General features: G+C 35.1%; 1 protein-coding gene across 2 annotated transcripts in view; it reads right to left on the bottom strand.

Moving 5' to 3' along the window:
* Positions 1 to 594: 594 nt before the first annotated feature.
* The window catches only part of Ipo9 (Importin 9), a 105,128-nt gene continuing 82,805 nt past the window's right edge, over positions 595 to 22,917 (bottom strand). Inside the window, exons 17-20 of one of the 2 annotated variants that reach the window (XR_011334608.1) lie at positions 21,570 to 21,810; positions 19,240 to 19,327; positions 12,642 to 12,792; positions 12,364 to 12,498 (exon numbers count right to left, since the gene is read on the bottom strand). Coding sequence is in view for 1 of the 2 variants with exons in the window: in XM_069838415.1 (XP_069694516.1) it covers positions 12,305 to 12,498; positions 19,240 to 19,327; positions 21,570 to 21,810 (523 nt within the window). In the remaining variant the exon portion in view is untranslated. Of the gene's footprint in view, positions 12,499 to 12,641; positions 12,793 to 19,239; positions 19,328 to 21,569; positions 21,811 to 22,917 lie in introns of both variants that reach the window. The other variant, XM_069838415.1, reaches the window with a different exon arrangement.

Raw genomic sequence — 22,917 nt, 5'->3', positions numbered from 1 at the left:
TCAGAAAGAGAAAAAGGAATTGGCTGGGTCACTGGCTGAGAGAAAAGTGCCTACTGAAGGATGCAGTGGAAGGAACGGTGAACAGGAGAAGAGTTCAGAGCAGAAGATGATATCAGATGATAGACGAAATTAAGATATGTGGATCATATGCAGAGACTAAGAGGAAGGTAGAAAATAGGAAATATTGGAGAATGCTGGGTTTGCAGTGAAAGACCTGCCCCTGGGCAGAACACTTATGTATGTAGAGCCTGATCGCAAACTCGTGGCACCTGCACGAAAGATGAATTGGCATCCACTTACATGGACTCGCCCAAGAGTCTTGCTGGGGGGGGGGGGGGGGAGGTTTGTTTGAACAGTACGCTCTATGAGTAAGCAGTCGTCCGCACACACAGAAACCCCCACTCCAAAGCCTCAGAAAGAAGCTCGCGATCTGGCTCTATGTATGTATGCGGATTGTATTGGAATGTAAGACTGAAAAGAGCTAAATAATATTCAATATCATTTTTCGTTAGGTGAGCAACACTGCTGCAGAAGTAGTTCCTGGTGCCAGAAAGGAAATTGGGTGACGTCACTGTACACAATGAACTTCATATGTAGAGATAAACTGAAGTATCAAAAAATTTATTGCGTTCAAGTACAAAATCATCTGATATGATGCGAAAAGAAATTACATAAATCAAAATTCCATTTTAAAACAAGTTCAACAATTTTCAAATGCCAACCAGAAATATCTATAATGAGAAACTAATTACGTATAATGTGTAAATCTGGTTAACATGTGAAAAGTTTTCATTTACAGTCATTTTTTGTGATATAATTACTAGATCACCATTGTCTTGCATAGATTTATGAGTGGTATCATTTTTTTCTCGTATCATTCAATTATCATTGTCATTACTACAGGGCTGTGAACAGGAATCGAAGAACAATGAAAATTAAAAATAAGAAGCAAAATCTTGGTGTACTCAGGCAATCTGACTTAACAGTGAAAATTCTCGAATTTCTTATGGACTGAATAATAAAATATTAATATTTTTGGCAGTTTAACAGTTTCTAATGCCTTGTAAAATATTCTGCTAGCCTGGTACCCAAAATTTTATTTCTAAGAATTGACTCCTATAAGATGGGCAACAGACACTGGCATAGCTCAGTTGGCTGAGGCGTTTGCCTGCCGATCTAAAGTTACGTTTTGGCATGGGTTCGATTCCCACCTGGCTGATTACCTGGTTGAGTTTTCCTCAACCATAAGGCGAATGTCAGGTAATCTATGGCGAATCCTCAGCCTCACTTCGCCAAATACCATCTCGCTATCACCAATCCCATAGCACTGTCCGACCGAGTGGTTATGTCGCAGAGTCATCAAAACATGGCAGTTACATACTTAACGGGCCTCTTTCTTTAAATTATTTTAAAGAGTTTTATAATATTATGTAGAAGCCCAATTGAGGACCGGTTTTACAAAACTCAACATCTACAAAATTAAGATTTTTCAGGAAACACATTTTTATGAATAATAACCTAGTTCTGAGTTTCTGAAAAGTGAACATCAACACAGACATGGAAATACTCCACATCCAACCAAAAAGCCAGAAACTCAACACACTAGAACAATACGAAATATAGAGACACACAAAAACACACCCCAACGATATTCTCAACACAACTCAATTTCAAAACACATACACTCTTTGACTCTACACTATGAAAGCACCCACACAGGAAACAAGAGGCACCAAGACCAACAACGACCATTCCGAAGATGACCGAAAATAGATCGAAACATGTTAACAAGGTACGTTAATATTTAACACAAGAAAGTTCTTATCACACATATTCCGAAGTGATACAGTGTTAAAGTTGTGTAATCAAGATGTAGAAAAAATTATATTTTATTATCATTATTATTATTATTATTATTATTATTATTATTATTATTATTATTATTATAGAGATGTGCTACATATAATAAGAAAAATTAATTTGGTCTGATACATGTCAGAAAAAAAATTACTGAAAACTAAGAGTTTTCTTCAAAACTTAACATCTACAGTACTAATCATTTTAAACAACTTTTAATATTTTACTTATTCGTAGTAAAAACAATGAAATTACACCAGTGAATGTTTTCATCATACATTGAAACTTCATTACAATTGTCATTGTTAACTAACATCTACAGTTACAAATTCATTTTAAACTCTAAACAACTTTTAATATTTTACTTATCCCTAGTAAAAACAATGAAATTACATCAGCTTTCTTAACACATGATTGCTTGGTGTTATTAATGGAGCATTACTTATTTCCCTGAATTGTGTAACATTTTTCTTCTATACTTCAACCATGATTGTCGGCCCAGTGTAAGTGGTCTGCACTTCACATAATATAGCATTCCTTTCTGCATTTTTGTAAACAAGATTCACTTATCTTGAAAGGTAATGTAACATATTTTACAATATTGCTAACAATGGATTTAATATCACAGACATTTTGCCAAGTACTCATATCATTTAGTTGCCATGATTATGTAAAACAGCATGATACTGTGAAGGCAATGTTATGTTTCCATGTTTTCGTAGTTCCTTTTCGATAACATCAAATATTTTATCTGGTGGCATGTAACTATGACCCTTAATGGGGAAGTAATGATAAATTTTTCTGAACACTTTCATGACTCACAAAACCTAAGTAGCATAGCCATCATAACAGTATTTTTGTTCTATGATGCACAAGAGTCAGAGAACAATCTCAATGTTAGATCTTTAGCATTTTCTCCAGAAAGTTTCTTCCCTAAGCAGTGGCGTAGCATGAAATTTTGAGCAGGGGAAGCTAATTCAAATTGTCTTTCATGCAATATGAGAAAACGTATTACAAAAACATAGTCTTAAAATAAATAGTAGTCAATGTCAAGTCAGCAGTCGAAGATTGGTTGGAACCTCGTAAGTAACACAAATAAGGCATGATCTCAAATGGTGCGTAGTAAAATATGATTTCACGGTTTACACATATCTCTAACAAATAGACACGTATACGTATAACATTAGCTCACTCCCTGTCATAGTTACAGGAATCACAATATTAACGGTCAATAGATACAGTATGTAAGTATGCGTCTGTCTTTTGGTTGTGTCCTTCATTGACAGCAAGGGAGTCGGTCATTTGTTTTTTAGATCACACTTTTGTTCGTAAGTCAGTCTTGATAATAGAACTGTCCTAAAAATTCAAGTAAATTGGTGTCAGGAACTGTTATTTCACTCATTATTTATTATATCAGCCACAATGCACACTAACACTTCAACTGAACACAACTGATGAAAAGGGATAACTCGGAAACTACTTATTTTCAATTCAATATCAAAGCTAGCTTCTTGATAGCCTTGTGACCAGGATAGTTTAGTTAGAAAGGGATGGAAAATCTGTGGGGTGGGTTATACAGAAGAATGAGTGTAAGAAACCAGTCTGCTTCTTGTTTACTGCTGCATCACAAATCATCCTGAGCTGCCGCATCACAATATTTAACGTGTAAATATAAATTCTATTAAAATTAATAAATAATTTTTCCATAGACTGAAGGTTTATTATGAAATTATTATTAACTGGGGAAGCTGAGCTTTTTAGCTTACATTGACGCTACGCCACTGTCTCTAAGTTACCTAAAAAAGTCTGACTGCAGATGGTATTTCATTTGCCCCCCCCCATCTCATCTGCATTTCAAGCCAAGTATAATGACATGTGTTTTTTCTTTCTCGTTTACTACCATAATTATGCAGTTATAGAACCATAGTTGATGAGAGTAGAATATTTCGCCAACTGACAGTTTGGGCAAGGGCTGGTTTTGTTGACAGTCAAAGCAGACTCTCGCAGTGCCAGCTTCTTTCAGTTTCATGATATCATGAAATTTTTTTGCTCTCATTTTATGAAGTCGAAAATGTGTTCTGAAGGAATGTTTTTCCTCTAAGTCTTTAGCATATTTAATTTTGAGAAGCATTTCGACACATACGGAACAAGTCAGTCTTACGCAAGTAGCTGAGTGTGGAGGTTCATTTGTGCAAGTCAGTGGAAGTAAGCGTAGCAGAGGCATTGACCTGTGTGATAAGTGAAAGAAGCCGGAGTGAAATGGAGTATATTGAAATGAAACAAGATTTAGTAGCATTGAAGGAGACCATAGCAGAGATGAGGAAGAAGATGGAAGTAAACCAACACGAAAATGAAGGTTTGAAAAGCAAATGGGAGCACTTAGAGGAGGAAAAGAGGAGAAAGAACTTGATATTTTTTGGAGTAGAAGAAATTGAAAAGGAACATAGTGGTGAAACATACGAGAAGATAATAGGAGTGTGCTGGGAGTGTTTTGGAATGGATTTGAGCGACGGACAAATTGTGGATGTATTTAGAATAGGGAGAAGAAATCGAAATCGCAATCCAGATCAAGTTAGGCCTATACTAATGAAATTAAAAAGCATGACAATGAAGGATAAGATCGTGAGAAACAGAAGGTTGCTAGGGAACACTTCCATCAGAATGGACAATGATTGGAGTTATGAAGGAGCAGAAGACGAGTTTTGGCCCCTTTCCTGAAAGAAGCTAGGAAAAGTGGTCAATTTTCAAGACTGTGTGGTGATAAATTAAAGATTAACAATTTGATCTTTAGTGTTGAAGAATGTCTCGAAAGCATCAAGGAGCCAGTAGTAGGTTTGGAAGAAATGGAGAGGAATAGGAGAGTCCTGAAGGAGAAAATTAGGGGATTAGTGTCCAGGAGCATTGGAAATGATATCAGCTCGGACAACATTAATGAAAATAGCAAGGCAAGCATGACACAGAGTTCATCAGACAGACATGAAATGTGGAAAGAAGCAACTTCAAGTGATCGAGTAAAGCCTATGACGTCATCTGAGGAGGAAATATCAACACGTAGCAGAAATCTACAAACGCGTCAAAATTCCTGCAATCAGCATTGTGAGGCGATTCCAAGGCGAGTACGTGTGTTGCAGAGTCAGGGGAAAACAACGACAAGGCAAGTGAGGAAAAATGGAACAGATTCAGGTAGCAGTGATGGAGGAATAAAGTCAAATAGTAAAAAGAAACATTATGATTTAAGAAGTTGGTGTAGTGGGGAAGTAGTGGGGGAAAACACAAGAAAATAGTATGGGTGGGACAAGGATATCAATAGGAAGTGAAGTGAAGTGAAGTGAAGTGAGGGGAGGATATAAGTGTGGGGGTCAGCAATGGAGAAGTGGGGAAATATAGATGGATAGGCCGATGAAGGAGAGGTGACAAGATACATTTAAAGAGAACGTAAGTGAAAGAGACGGAAGTAAGTTATGACTTGCATAAATTTGCTATGTAATAAGGTGGATGGCACTGTATACAAATATGTGAAGTGCCATCTCACCAGAAGAAAGTGCTTAATGACAAATATATATCATATCATATGGAACAAGTATCCGTTCAAGGATATCCAAACCCTACATTGAAATGTTTATAAAAAACAATTTGTAATTTGGAAGTCAACACTTCAATTGTCCTGCTTTGATTCTTCCCATACAAAATTGTTCCTGAATTTTTGTTATATTCAATTCAGGCAGTAAATATGATCTTGAACATTTGTTACGTGTGTAGTGACTATCCCTACATCTATACTTCAAAATATCTCTCCTAATATCACCTGTCATTTCCTCATCTCTTTCATTCTGCCTTCTACCATCCTTTTTCTCTTTCAGCTCTTCCCCTTTCAGGTATTTCTTAGCCAAATGTCCTATCCTGTCTCCTGATACCCCCTGTCATTTTCCTGAACACACACACTTGAAACTCTATCACATTTACAATTGGTACGAAGTAAGTTAAAGTTACAGATCTATTATTTTTCTGACCTCCCATCATAGTTCGTCTGGTAGGTTCGGCAACTCTGATAAATTTCAAAATAAATACATCTTGCTGAGTTTTATTGTTACCATGACAGATATTGCCTCTAAATTCAAGCAAATCATTTTTTATAAGTTTAGCTGCCTCACAGCAGGTTCGTTTAGATTTTTGCCCAAAACTTTTAAATCCATGACTGCAGTCTATATCAGGCGCACCTGTCCTTTCTTTAGTGTAACTGATGCTCTATTTTCTACTACTTGTACTGTCAAACCTCTTCCTTTTTCGCCCATGAGAAATTTCTTGAACTGCAGTTGGATACTCATCACCAGTACTTTGATTTTCCATCTGAATATTAATCCAGATATGCCTACTGTCCTATTAAAAGGACAGTTGTCAATGTTTCAAATTACCCTCTCTACAGTTAACGCATTTGCTTTTTCACAGGTGTCACTATTACTGGTCTTAATTAGAGGCTTGCTAGGTGTGTTAAGACTGGTAATTAGAGTTCTGGTCATCGTTGAGTTTGAGATGTGGATGTGAGAATTGTTCGTTTATTTCAGCTATGGCATCTGAGACGCAAATTGGATAAGAATGTTAAATATTTTTACAGTTCGGAATTATTGTACAAATTGTTGTAGATCAAATGCCTCCTAATAAGCATAAATATAACGTGAAATCACAATGCATTCGAAATATTTATTCATTGCGACATGACAATGGCGAAAACTTATGTGTCCTTTTAAAAGGACAGTAGGCACATCCCCATATATTTTGAAATTGTTTCGCTTTTTCAATTTTAGTGGATTTTCCCTGCATAAAATGCTATCTACGTTTGAAAATTATGCTACGGGCGAAATTTCACCTCAAATACAGATATATCACTATAATGCAGCCTACAAATGCCACAAAGAGTTCGTGTGCACTCAAAATTGGGTTTCTGGCGTCTTGTCAGCCCACTGAGGTGTGTGGATATGAAGGGAAAAGTTGAGACAGTGTCTGGTGTAGTTGCTGGGTAGCTAGTCGGCAGAGCATTGGTGCGCTAAGCTAAAGGTCCCGGGATCGATACCCGGCTCCGGAACAATTTTTCCTTTGAAATTATTCAAGTCTGCTTCACAGGGAGATATATCTGAAAGCCAGATTTGCACAGCAAGATCTGTTTACAAGTGGAGGACTGGTGACGTTCTGGAGGGAGGTATTGAACGGACATAAGTTTCTATTGTTTTTCATTTAGTATTTTTGGAAGAGGTCTTATTTTCTATCTAAATTGTCACTGTCATAACAATGTAGATTTTAGAAAATGAACTGAAACCTGTTTTTCGACATTGCCACAGCAATTGCTTCATTATATGTATCGTCACTTCTCTCCCAATATAACCTCCTCCTCGAAACTTCAACACTCTTTTCGCCTATTACTTATTTTTACGTATCAATAGCAATACGGTACTATTCAACGACAAAAGCATTCCAGAGTTAAAACGAATTTAGCCACAATGCATCATTCTTCAGAATAATATTAGTAGTAATAATAAAGAAACTATAATAAAATAACAACGTAATAATTTGTTAATAATACTTACTTACTGGCTTTTAAGGAACCCGGAGGTTCATTGCCGCCCTCACATAAGCCCGCCATTGGTCCCTATCCTGAGCAAGATTAATCCATTCTCTATCATCATATCCCACCTCCCTCAAATCCATTTTAATATTATCTTCCCATCTACGTCTCGGCCTCCCTAAAGGTCTTTTTCCCTCCGGCCTCCCAACTAACACTTTATATGCATTTCTGGATTCGCCCATACGTGCTACATGCCCTGCCCATCTCAAACGTCTGGATTTAATGTTCCTAATTATGTCAGGTGAAGAATACAATGCGTGCAGTTCTATGTTGTGTAACTTTCTCCATTCTCCTGTAACTTCATCCTTCTTAGCCCCAAATATTTTCCTAAGCACCTTATTCTCAAACACCCTTAACCTATGTTCCTCTCTCAAAGTGAGCGTCCAAGTTTCACAACCACAAAGAACAACCGGTAATATAACTGTTTTATAAATTCTAACTTTCACATTTTTTGACAGCAGACTGAATGATAAAAGCTTCTCAACCGAATAATAACAGGCATTTCCCATATTTATTCTGTGTTTAATTAATTTGTTAATAATAATAACAATAATAATAATTGTAAATTACAACAATTACGTTGTTTCCTTCATGTAAGCATAGTATACAATTATTCCTCAAAATGTATGCTCATATGCCTACTGTCCTTTTAAAAGGACACCTGTTTCTAGCTCAACCAGTTACAACTAGAATGTTTCGACAACATACAAATACTTCAGTTATATACTGCATTAAATGAGATTTGAAAAATATACAAAAATTGCAAAAAAATATTTCAGGCATATCTGGATTAATATAAAATAAAAATAAAAGTTATAAAATGTATATTTTGTGGATAAAATAATAATTATTCTTTTCACGAATTATCAAAGCTACAACATATAGATACATACCTTGGTAATTGTATCTATTTCAGTAGATAATTATAAATAACGTTTACAGTGAAGACAACCTCTGCCTACAATAACGTTGATTTAAGAAAGCAGTAAATTATTGTTCATTGTTGAGTGAAACACATGTGAAACTTGACAGTGTTGCTAATTAGCAGAATGCAGGGTTAGTAAATATTCCATACAAAGTGCTAACAATATAAGAAAAGATTGAAAATTGAGTAGATGTTAAGTTTTGTAAAATCTTTCTCCCAGTATATGTTAAGTTTTGACAAACTTCTCTATGTTTGTAATGAAATTGCACCAATAGATGTTAAGTTTAGCTTAATTCTGATAATGCCATTCGATTCCTCTTACTTCAAAATATACGATGTCACACATAACTTGATATTGAAAATTTTGTACATGTTGAGTTTTGTAAAACAGTTCTCAATTCTGAACAGCAAATCTTTTCAGGAAATAGCTAAGACAGTCCAGGCACAAGCCTTTACAAAGGTGCCAGCAGAAAGGGGGGAGATCGAGATACAACATAACCACTCGGATGGACTACAGTTGATACAGTGTCATTAAATAACAATAACATATTTATTATTAATAACTAAGTAAAAAAAAAAAAATATGGATAACAAGATCATGCGACAAAACATCCGACAATAAATTACTCTTAAAGACTACAAAAATGTAACAAAAAACTAGAAATTTTTTAACTTACGCAGTGGATAATGTATATTAATATTTATAGCAAATACATAGGGTGCTATTCACAGACATTTCGCTAGCCCGCACTACGAGCGTGCTAAACTAGACCCGGGTATCGAGTGATTACTTGTACAGGATTCATATCGTATCATATTGCTAACATTGTCTTATGAATACGAAAAGCGTTAGTTCACTGATCATCCACCGGAAGCCCGCACTAAGAATGTCTATGAATATGGCCCTTAATGTATAACTAAAAAATTCATTCACGTCCTTGACGACATTTACAAAATTAAAAAAATACTTTCGTCTTTCCTTCTTAGGAAAAAGAACAATGAAAAGTGAGATTCCCATCACAGCACTGATTTCAGGTTCTACAATTCAACAGCGTGCATATAAAAAGTACAATGTTCACCAAGAGTTTCCTTCTCTATGTTCCACAACAAAGAGAAATACAATTCAAATCTTCCAGAAACTGTCTGCTGCTAAAATACGAAACAGGTTTAAGCTGATTATTTGTACAGATGAGGAGGTGAGACCTGGCATTTGAGCTGTGCGAGAGGGGAAAGAATGATCTATCAGAAAGAGAGTTTGTTTCATGATGGTTATTATACGAATCTACTGACGTTAAAGTTCATAACAGACTGAAACCTATCTTCCCCCTCCACGCCCATTGGTTACATACCCACGACACATGATAAGGTCGCAGGACAAGTCTTGCCTCCTGTACTGTACATATATTACAAAGCTTATCATTGGTGTAAATTCCTACAAGTTTATACAGCAACATCAAACCAACAAATAATATACCTGAGGAAGAGCAGGAAGTTTCAAGTAACCTTCATGATTTGAACAAATACAGCATCTGAGAACACTGAACATACCAGCTCCCATAATACTCATGATAAGGGAAACAGAAAACTGCAGTCAATCTCATTTTTATAATAATTTCATTTCTTACAACTTAAATTATATGTTTCTTCCTTATGTTTATATGTATATATATATATATTATTTTTACAATTTCAATGCTATTTTAGCGTATGTTGTCCTTACTATAGTAGAACAATTAGAATTATATTCCCGCATTATGCCCAGCATGCGCAACCCTTCCCTTGGTGTTGGATTAAAATTCATTATTAATTCTAAAGTACACGATTCTTACAAAATGTAATCAACATACAAAGTCTTGAAATAAACTCTCAAACGTATTGTACAGTATTATAAATAACGCCACTCTGTATTCTCATATTTCGAAGGGAGAAAGTAACAGTGCTTTATTATTATATTTTTCGTTTTTATTACTCTTCTTACAATGCTTCTCTGAATATTGCAAGAAACATTCAAACTGCAGAAGTTACCAGAACCACTGTTGTATTATTTCATATAGTCACAACTCTAGTATTTTGCAATTCATTTTATATTTCAGATGTGTCTAGTAATGTCATAAAATAATGTTATAAATTTCAATCAAAGACACAACTATCTGCAAATGTTTATTTGCTACATGAATATAAGGTATATAAACGTTTTCGCCTTGTGGGGCATCATCAGATATATTAAAATTATGTGATCTGAACTTAGATTAAATTAGATTTATAAAAGCAAATGCGAACAGTGTGTAATACATGGTGATAAAATTTCATGAGTTATATGTATACTAATTGTAACAAGAAATAAGATAAAATGATGAATTTCAATGTAGTGTAAATTCAAATATGATTAAAATTGAAATTGTGTGTACATATAACTCATGTTACATTATAATACATATTTATCAAATAATGTTATGCAAATTATGATCATGTTAAAATCAAATGAATAAATGGATAAAATCTTGGGTTAAAGTTACCACAATAAAGATAAAAATATAATTAATGAAAATTTACTAAACTTTAGTAACCCGCTTTACACAATTTAAAGTAGATCCATTTACATCATGACATGCCATCTTTCAAATAGTTCCCTTCAATATTACTCCGCTATTACACAGCAGAACACACACAATCACTCAACTTCAGTCTACTTCAAACCATCAACACTCCCACATACACGTACGTAATTTGAAAACCGTTATTAATATAATATTATACAAATTAATACCCCCATATTCGCTTTCATAGAATTAATTATTCATTCTCACATCACTTTTCTCTTAAAATAGTTCAAATTGATTGAAATATTAATGGCAACATTTCTTGTTTTTACAGAATTCTTCCATATACACACATCTTAATTAAACACAGTAATTCAACAATGATATGCATTATAAAAGATAGATTATTTAGATCTAAAGGAACAAGGATAACCACTATTTGCATCGAAACTAGACAACATTTAGATTACAATCAAGCAAAATACTCGTAAGTAATCTTAACACCTTTTCACATCTCCAAAACCAAAATAGACTTCTATCCCATTTGATCGCTAAATAATGCTCATAATTTGTATAAATAAATCATACTTCTATGTTTACCGTATATGAATGATAATTTATACGCACATCACAATCAACCTACAACATCGATTACTGCAAACTTCGGTATGATACACAGTTCTCCAAGATGTGTCATTTTCTAAACATTGAATAACTTTAACCCAAGATTTTATCCATTTATTCATTTGATTTTAACATGATCATAATTTGCATAACATTATTTGATAAATATGTATTATAATGTAACATGAGTTATATGTACACACAATTCCAATTTTAATCATATTTGAATTTACACTACATTGAAATTCATCATTTTATCTTATTTCTTCTTACAATTAGTATACATATAACTCATGAAATTTTATCACCATGTATTACACACTGTTCGTATTTGTTTTTATAAATCTAATTTAATCTAAGTTCAGATCACATAATTTTAATATATATGATGATGCCCCACAAGGCGAAAACGTTTATATACCTTATATTCATGTAGCAAATAAACATTTGCAGGTAGTTGTGTCTTTGATTGAAATTTATAACATTATTTTACGACAACTCTAGTATGCCTTGTGCAGTAAGTGTTATGAATAATTTCTCAATAATAAAGCACACAGTAACAGTTGAGAATATAACGAGTGTTGCATAGAACTCAAAATACAATGATACAATAATCTCCCTATAGCATGGATATATTCTAAGCATTTTCTAATTGTATTAAAATATATTCACAGTTTTTGTAGATTCTCAACATTCTATTACACATCACTTTGCGAAAATATAAAACTGTCATCCTCAGTCTTATGCTCCTACTCCTATAGAGGCCAGAACTTGTTTCTCCTGCTTATTTAAGTGTTCATGAAAGGCATGGAAGTATGGCTGCTGGCTGAAAGACTGAAGAAATTCAGTCAGGTATTGCTGGATATTGAGGTGATAAACAGGGTCCTTTAGGGCATCAGGATCTTCTTCTTCATCCCCTGTATCGTCCATTCCTCCTGCCAAGAATAACACACACAGATACCATTAAATTTTACAGTTTTACTGTAACTACAGCTCTTACTCAACACACTGGTGGATGGGATAATGGCTGTGATTGTGTGATGGTGGTGGTTGTGTAACGGCAAAGGCAATAAATTACCTAGGTCAGACCTGCAGAATTGTAGCTCCTCAGAGCGACTGCCTTTTACGGCTTCTTACCCCATCCACCTTTTCTATCAGTGCGGTCATGGCGTTTTAGTTACGGTCGGCTGCATCAACATTCATTCTCGCAGTGGCAGGTATACAATACGCTATCAAGAATTACAAATGAACAGATAATAAAATCCTTAGGAACATGCCTTTAGAAAGTAAGAGAAAAATGAATAAGGGAAATAAATAAGTTAAAAGATATGTAACATAAATTTTAAAATGTATGTGTGCATATAATGTAAGGTCTACCCAGCGAATAGGAATTATAAAGAATGGACACTGAGCGAATTTTCCTGTGTTTTGTTTCTCTGTGCGCCAGCGGCTAGTTCCACTTTCAAGTGCTAGAGGTAGTGTAATCGAGCATACGCTAAGATAATAATTGAGAATAGAGTTAAGGCACAGGATCCAAACATCGCCTACCTTATTGCATAATCCAGTAACGCTTTGCTTCAAATAAATTCAAGTTAACAGCTTTTCCTCATTTCTCAGTGACAAACTAGTTGTAATAATAATTTTTTATATTTCAGATATCATAAATTATATTATAAAATAATATAATACATTATAAAATTAAGTATCGAATTCGTTTAATATTTGTATATAATATAATATAGGTATATGGTTTTACTTCTCGTAAGAGTTTTGTTTTTCCATTTTCAGCGCTATCAAATCATTACATATTTTAATTGTTGTTGGGGTCAACGTCTCAACTCTCATTATAAAGGAACTCTAGAATCTAGACATTACAGTTAATGAAGGATTTATTATTTTATGGATCCAATTTATTTTATTTGAGTACATAATGTACCTAGATGTATTAATTGTATGTGTTATATTTCCGCTGTGTCGACTGCTAGCTGGTGTGATGTCAGCGCCAACTCTAGGGAGAAAGCAGAATCTGACGCTTTAGCTGGCTTGAAGGCCATTGAAATCAGTCCGGCTACATCAAAGGTACCGACGCGAAGTGTCCATTCTTTACAATCCCTATTCGCTGGTCTACCTATGTATATATCGTCCTATTACTAGTAAAGTCGATAAGTCCACTTTTAGTGTAAAATAAGTTAAGTACAGTTCCCGACTTGTCTTTCCGTGCTCTGTATTTTACTAAAATGAAATAAGTCTGAAATGTTGCAGCAGGCAACAACCAATTACTTTATTTGAAGAATTTATTATGATTTATAGTGCATTAATAAAGTTTATTCTGGCACACCGTCGATGCTGATATAACCTCGGCAGTTGCGAGCGTCGTTAAATAAAATGTAATTAAAAAACTCGTCAATGCAAATGAAACCATACTTCGTCACTAAAAGATCATAAATACTGTGGATCTAAACTGCCGTCATGTACAGATTGAATAAACCAGTTGCAAAAATTGATTTTCCTATGTAGGTCTCCAGGTTCTAGGGCATGCACATGTTACTTTGTATGAATTAAATTTTATTTAATTTTGCTGACGTACGGCTGACCCCAGCTTCATGTGCTAACTTTGTAAGAGATTTTCACAAAGATTGTTCTAATCAAGCATCGAATTATCCAACTTTTCCACAGTTAAAACATAGCACCTTTGTCTTCTTTTCTTGTCCAACAATGATCCGTTGTTTTGACTTTATTCACTACTGAACGAACTGTAGATCTATCAGGTGGATCAACAAGAGAAAAACTTTCTTGAAATTCTCTGACACTGAGCAGATGGATGGTATTTTAAAAAGTTACAATAAATGAAAATTTTTTGTTCTGTATTAAATCTCTGAACTGTGACTCAAACAATGACTCAAACAACAGACACAAAGAGAGAAATGAAAGTCAACAGTGCACACAACATACTTACTGAAGCACTGAAAATCAACTCAAAACTGCACATAGTAAGAGGACAACCATCTAACAGTGGCTATGTGTGCCCTTGAATGGGATGTGCGCAACTAGGCATTGCTGCAGCATAGATCCCGTAAGTAGGTGGAGGAAGATAAAATGTATACACTGTACCTGTTTAATATCTTACACATACGTCCAACTTAACATTCACACTAATTATAAAACTCAATCAGCTCAGAGCCATATTTGAGTACCCTACAATGGTATTTCGTTGGTTTTTTTATATCATTCTGTAACCCTTAATTAAAAAAAAAATAATCTGAATCCTACACATGCATTCAAATTTCTTTTTCTGACCAGTGCTACCAATTCGACGATTTCTAACGTAGAATATCTGATTTTTGTATTCTACCAAAACTACCGGAACAGTATTCTATGAGGCCACAACTCTACTGGGTGTTCAGTTCAAAGTGTGTCATGGCTCGCTGTATGCCGTCACGTGGCTAGTCAATGAGCCTAGAGAATTCAATCTTCCTACACTTCCGCACAGGTGTATTACTTATCTGCCAGAGAAGTTGCCTAGCAAGTACGGCGTTCATTCAGAAGAGTACTTACCGATACGTACAGTAATGCCGGTAGTGGCAGGAATGTGAACTGTTTCGAAACATGTACTGAGGTGAGTTTTTTCTTACTGTCGGGAAATGAGCAGAGGGTTAAGACGATTACTTACGTATTTGTTGACATTAACTTCGACGGTCAACATTGGCACGGAGCATTTGATTTGTATTGTGGAATGTTGCCGTACGCAACCGATGATAACAAATACCCTGTGTATGACTTGGCCGCGCAAAACACAGTTCGAAAGAGGTTATGGTAGCACACAGACCGAACAATTATCAGAACAGTATTTTTATTAATTCTACTAATTGGTTTATATCACGAATGAAATCAAGGATCATTAGAATGAGCATCATAGGATAGTAGTTAAATATAACATTTGGGTTGCATTCAAAAAGCATTGATTATTCAATCTATCTTAAATAAGAAGCAATTAATTGCACGCCATCTGTTGCTATGATGTTCAAGTTATACCGTACACGTTCTCAAGTTCAGATTGAACGCCCTTGATTAACAGGCAACTGCTCTGACACAAAAGCTGAAACTCGCTTCAAATCGCTGACTCATCAACACTGACGTCATGACACACTTTGAAATGAACGCCCAGTATGTGACAGTAACTGGAGTTGGTGGTGACAGATATGTCATTGTCTGCCAGCAGTGAAAACCACATAAAAACACTGCTCATCAGTGCCCTCATTTGAATTTGAGAAAGCTGTTGGGACTGGCTAGTCTAAGGAAGTGTTGTGGAAAAAATGTTATATTTACTCCTACAAATATAATTGCAAATTGAGCTTTTAGTCATTTAGGATTTATAGTTAGACCTGTAAATAGTGGATATCATTGGATGAATCCTGCTATAATAGCAAAAACTGCTCCTATTGATAGAACATAGTGAAAGTGGGCCACTACAGCCGTACAATTCTTTATCTCGGGTAATTTGGGCTCCTCGCTCTTTATTTATTTATTTGTTATTTTTTCAATTTCATTTCGAGACCCATATTCCCCACATCCATACAGAGTTTCCTGATGCAGAGTTTACTGGCATGGGTTAAGTTTATTTTCTTTATAATAATACTTCACCAAAATCTTACATGCACAATATTAAGATGGGCCTTAGATGACAGCAGACTCGTTACTTTTTATTACAGTGTTGCCACATACAAAACACAGTGCTTCTGTTCGTAAGGCACGCATGATGTCATTCATCCACACCCACTAACTGATAAGAGATGTGACAGAGAGTTAGGCCATTTTACACTTTAAGACCAGAAATACTCTAATGTAGTAGGAGTAAAACAATTTTAAACTACATATACTCCACAGCACCAGATCTGCACTCTTCCATAGGCATAAGCCAAATGATGTAACACTCTACTGCATCCTGGGGCCTGTTTCACAATGTTTACAAGCTTTGTAAATTGTAAACTTTGCTTGTAGATTGTAAACTTCTGTTTCACAATCTTTGTTTGTAATGTTGAACTTTACAAAGGAAATCAAATCTTTACAAATTAAATTTTGCTCACTTTACAAGCATTCTGTTTCACAATGAAGAGTAATTTTACAAACGTGTAAACTTTACTTGTAAAGTTAGCACATTTTTCTACAATAGCTCTGAGATGTGTAAAGTTTGATATTGCAACAAATTCTGAATAAATACAATAAAGAAAAATTTATTAAATTAATTTTTGAGTAACTGGGTAATATTAAGAATTAAACTAGAGCAGTTTTGATGTTATTAAGTAGTTCTAATGACTCAGACGAAGATATTGAATTTAGGCCTAATCAAACAAAGACGTATACGTAAAATTTTCCGGCCAAGAATTAATAATACGTTCGTATCATTGTATGAATTTATTGAAAGGTTTCGAATGAGTCCCGCGCTATACTTCAGAATACCACATGAGTATTTATATACGAAGACTGTATTTAATAAATAGTCGCACTTAAAAAAGAAGTTCCCTGCACCAAAAATAAATTAATTCAATAATACAATAACGACACTACTTACGCGGTATTCTATAGTCGTTTTGAGTCCCGTTTCGCTGGAATCTCTCCTTCAAGATATGGGACATCACATCCAACATGGAAAAGTGGTGCCCTAACCTCAAAGCGAGAAGTGTATTGTTTTGCATTGGTTTAATATACTAGCTGTCAGTTCCGTGCGTTAGTAGATAAGCATGGAATTTCTAAGATATGTGTGCAAAAGTTGATGTCGCTAAAAGAGTTAAATTCGAGACAGGTTTTTGATTACCAAAATGTTATTTACTGCAGCACATAACTTTTATGCTGCTGCTGGGGTCACTAATTTTCGTGAGGTTATGGATGTAACATTAATAAATACTGATAGATCAACACAAAAAAATGAACCTGATTTTGAGGTAGACATTGTAATTATTTTATCAATTGCATATTTGTACGCGGACCAAATCTGTTATTTACGTATGTGACTGAATTTGGCACTTACTTTGGTTATTTAAGTAACAGACATATTGGTATACTCGACCAATCACATCACATTAAACTCCATTCTCGCCAACATATAAAAATCTAAATACTTTTAATTTTTTTAAACAATACTTTACATTTTCCGTTGGTGAAATATGAATCAGCAAGCTTAGAATAATCTATTTTACGAGGGGGATCCAGGAAATAACGACCGTTCGCGCATACCCGCCATGCAGCTGACTCCCCTTCCTTATTTGAAGGTCAACTGGCTTCCTTAACATGTGTTCTCATAATGATGTGAGTACTGGTTGCAACAAGTCACCATTGTGCATTTTGTGTTACTTCAAAATGAACGATGTGATTGATAATCCCGCTGACTGTGAGGTGAGGAGTGTGATTCGATTTTTGAATGCCCGATATTTGAAACCTGCAGAAATTTACCGGCAATTGAAAGAAGTGTATGGTGATACTGTAATGAATGAAAGAAATGTGAGAAAATGATGCGAAGTGTTCAACAATGGGCGAACAAATGTCCACGATGAAACTCGACCCGGACGCCCATCACTCATCACAGAAGACCTGAAGACTAAAGTGAACGACAGAATCTTGTAAGACAGGCGCACATCACTCGACGAATTGCATATTGCCTTTCCTGACATTTCTCGTTCTTTGCTTGGTGAAATTGTGTCGCAACATCTTGGCTACCACAAAATCTGTGCCCGCCCGCACACTGCTGCTTCAACTCGAGAATTGCTGGCTCAATTCGGTTGGGAAATCTTTGATCATCCGCCCTATAGTCCAGACCTTGCTCCTAGCGATTTTCACCTTTTCATTAAGCTGAAAGACTTTCTGGGTGGTACGCGTTTTGGAAGTGATGAAGAGTTGAAGAAGACAGTGAACACCTGGCTTAATGAACTGGCGGCAGAGGAGTATAACACGGGAATTCTAAAGCTAGTGAACAGATACGACAAATGTTTAAATGTAGGTGGTGATTATGTAGAGAAGTAAAGGAAGCTTCAGTTATGTAACAGACTTTGTTTTTTCAAATAAATATATATATTTTTAATTATTACAACAAAACGGTCGTTATTTCCTGGATCCTCCTCGTAGTACAAAATATAAACATATGTATCGATAGTGGTAAAAATACAGCGACTTTAGCTCTGCTCCTTAGCGATTTTTGTTAACTGTCGTTGGTGATATTGTGTAACCAATAATGCGTATTTGTAAATTTCTTTAGCTGATTTTGTAAAGTTCGTCAAACTTTACAAATTAATAAGATAGCATTGTGAAACACAATTTACAAGCATTTGTAATCTTTTACTTGTTATTTGTATATTGTTAATTTGTAATTTGTAAGGATTGTGAAACGGGCCCCTGACTGGTAGGAGCATTTGATTTCTGTGCACTTGGAAATACATGTTGCCTGGCTATACACTGCATATACGAAAATTGTTAAATATTCAAATCCAGAATATTTTTGCATGTGATATTGCACTCGTTATGAGTGTAAGAAAACGAATTACTACTTTACACATCTAGCCAGAAAGTAAACATTTATTGAATTTATTGCTTTATTTATTCTAATATATAATTTTTAAATTATCAACTTGATATTGGAATTATGAATTTCTAATTTTTGTATTAATTTTAAAATGACATGTACCAACCTTTATAAATATTTTCTCCTAATAATTGTGAAATAGGAACTCCTTGATCTTCTCGACCAAAATCATCTTCATCTGAATCCTCATCAGTCTGCAGAAATAAAAATACCAATATTCAAAGTATCGCCAATTATAGTAAATTTTAAGTATCCAGAATACATTTATTGTTTCATATCACAACCACTACCTGTGTACTTGTTTTCAGAACATGGGAAGAGTGATAGTAGGAGGAAGAACTCCTAATACACAGCTCTGACACGAGAGATATTATGACGATCTAGGGAGCACTGGAGGGAAACTAAAAACAGTGTTTCTTCTAGCTACATTTTATCCCGTTTTCACTAAATTTAGCAAAACTTCAATCCCTCCAATAATTTTAACACTTTTCTTTTTACATATTACCGGTTCTTCTGTACGGTTGTGAATCTTGGACTCTCACTTTGAGAGAGGAGCAGAGATTAAGAGTGTTTGAGAATAAGGTTCTTAGGAAAATATTTGGGGCTAAGAGAGATGAAGTTACAGGAGAATGGAGAAAGTTACACAACACAGAACTGCACGCACTGTATTCTTCACCTGACATAATTTAGAAACATTAAATCCAGATATTTGAGATGGGCAGGGCATGTAGCACATAAGGGCGAATCCAGAAATGCATATAGAGTTGGGAGGCCATAGGGAAAAAGACCTTTTGGGGAGGCCGATACATAGATGGGAGCATAATATTAAAATGGATTTGAGGGAGGTGGGATATGACAGAGACTGGATTAATCTTGCACAGGATAGAGACCGATGGGGGGGGGGGGGGCTTATGTGTGGATGGCAGTGAAGCTCAGGATTCCTTAAAAGCCATAGGTAAGTAAGTCTTTTTATGAGCTTTAGCAATAATGGTCTTACTGCTACCTCGTAGACCTGCTTGTATAAAAAAATTCAGAAACCTAGCTCAAGCTATTTTCGAGTTATAATTTGTTTCGTTATATATAAATGACTTTTTTCAATGGTGCATTAAATTATAAACGATGTCAAAGTTTCAACAGATAAAGCTAGAGACTCCTGGTTTTTACTAAATGTAGCATTCCTACTGTACTTTCATGTCAAACAGTAACATGTGTATGTTAGCACAAAGTTTAAGGCCTGTAGCTCATTACCTGTTTTGGATGGGTGTCAAACTTTTTACCACACTGTACATTTACCCCAAATCATGACTCCTAATTAAAGGTACGGTCACACGTCGCTACTTTTGCAGCGAAGCAGTACAAAAAACTGCGCAACTCTCGTACTGCGACATGTGAACAACGGTGCAACCTGAAAAGTAGCGGCTGCCGAACCTGCTGCTCGCTACTTTTCCGTGCTGTGCACAGCTTAAAAGTAGCGACGTGTGAACAGGGTTCTCAGGGTTGCAGCCACAGCATTTTTGATATCGGTTTTGTTGAAACTTTTGCTGCGGTTGCGACCAGTGTTGCCACCCAAGTGTGCCAATGATACTTTTATTGTTTGGATGTATTTTAATGTTAGATGTGATGAAAATAAATTATTTGTAACAGTTATTAAATGCACAACACAGTCTGAGCATAATTGCTGACGATATAATTCATTTTTTTAATTTTCTGTAGCGTAGTTTCAAACAGGAGGGTTGCCAACATTGATTACGTGAATATGCTGTTGGTTATCATTTAAGTATATAGGCGTTTTTAAAAGCTTTATAGTAAAAATAATGCCAATTTCTGAATACTAGTTAGGACAGAAAAGCAAATAATAGATAAGTAAGCTTTCGCATGAGTTTCACAATAATCGAACATAACCACAAAATGTATATTGAGAAATCAACACGGAGATGGAAACCCGCAGCATGACTGCGGCTGCAAAAGTAGTGCCTTGTGTGTTAACAGACTCGCAACCTCCAGTTGCAACTTTTGCTGCACTCGGGTTGCACAGCACGAAAAGTAGCGTGCAGGGCGCTACTTTTGGCTTATGTGTGAACACAACACGCAACTTTTGCAGCTGCAGCACGAAAGTTGCGCAGCAAAAGTAGCGGCGTGTGACTGTACCTTAATTAAGAATTATGAGTAATTTAACTTCAAATAATGATACATCAATAACCCTCATTTAGTTTAATTAACGAACACACAAAAAATAATGTACAAACAGAAATGTGATGCCACAAATATTTTCGTCGTAAAACATTATGAAACACGAATTAACCAGCTCTTACTCAAGTCCACCTTGTTGTTTAATATGTTGAGCAGTGTCCTATAACTCTGAAGAAGACTTCAAGCAAGTTTCTATTTGAAAAGCAGATACTGCAAGAATGTTATTTCCTAAAAAATAGCACTCACCTCTTCCTCTTCATTCCTAGCCATATTTGCTTCCATTTGATTGCTCAACTCGTTCACTAGCAACTTGTATATCTTCACTAAGAGAGGGATGTTTGTCCACTGCGGTGACTGGTTTTGAGTTTGGGAACGAGTTCTTATACCTTCTGACACAAATACTTCATCTCCTTTCACAGTGATGTCATTTAAACGATTGTCATTAGAAGCAATCCCATGTTCTAGCAGTTTACACAAGGCCACGGTACTGTAATTACATTCAAATAAATTTTTTGACACAACAATTTGTAAATTACTGATACAATAATTTTTCTTATTTCAAATGATAATACTAAAATTTATCTTATACACTAAAAGTAACGTCCCAGTATTTTAATATATTATTTCCTATTCAGGATATGATCTTTTAATTGAAATTTATTTAACAACTCTTATCAAGTGCATGATTATTTAATACAGTAAAACCCCGATAAGACACTGTTCAAGGGACCGCGTGTAAATCGCATATTAACCGGGACTGCATATTAGGCGGGTATACTAATTTTGACTTATATACAGTATCTATTAGCATTCTTCTTTATTGAAATACTTGATTCATGAAAGGTAATACAGTGTTACTCTATTATGTAATTACTGTACTGTACGTTAAAGACATTTACCATACTGTATGTATGTACTGTACTTAATTCTTTCGAAAAGAGTCATTTATAGTTGTTTGCCTTGTGCATGTTCTCCAAGTCCTCATGATTACCACACTTCACTCTCTTGCGCTTACATCCTCCTGACATCGCAACTGCAGTGATTGAGTCGTGATATGTCGATGATGGGATTCCTAAGGGTACATACACGTTGGAGCGACGATAAGCGATAAAAGAAGCAGCGATGCTATATCAGAGAGAATTGAAGCATGCATTGTTATTGAGGTGTGCATATTGGAGTAACAATAAAAGCGAAGATACATGATAAAAGCGACGAAAAAGAAAAGTTCCATTTTCTTCGCTCTTGTCGTTCATATGATCTCTGATTAAGATAATATTAATCTGTATAATTACCGGTGGTTATCAATATGTCCGAATATTAATCGATTTATTATTATTATTTTGGCATATTAAATTAATTATTGTAGATATTGGCAAATTGATCAGTTGTGTATTTATTCGTCATATGTTATGTGATCACAAGAACCAATCACAACACAACGAATTTATACTATCTTTGGGATGAGAAACGGGTTTAATTTTGTACGTATTTAAGTTATATTAACCTTGAACTTAGCAGCTGATATTTCCTATAATCTTCTTTCATTAAGTGGATGCATACAATATCTTCTACTGATAAATCAAAATGTTCGCTT

The sequence above is a fragment of the Periplaneta americana genome, chromosome 10 (genome assembly GCF_040183065.1).
Source record: "Periplaneta americana isolate PAMFEO1 chromosome 10, P.americana_PAMFEO1_priV1, whole genome shotgun sequence".
Lineage (NCBI taxonomy): Eukaryota > Metazoa > Arthropoda > Insecta > Blattodea > Blattidae > Periplaneta > Periplaneta americana.
This window is presented reverse-complemented; position numbering and strand designations above follow the sequence as displayed.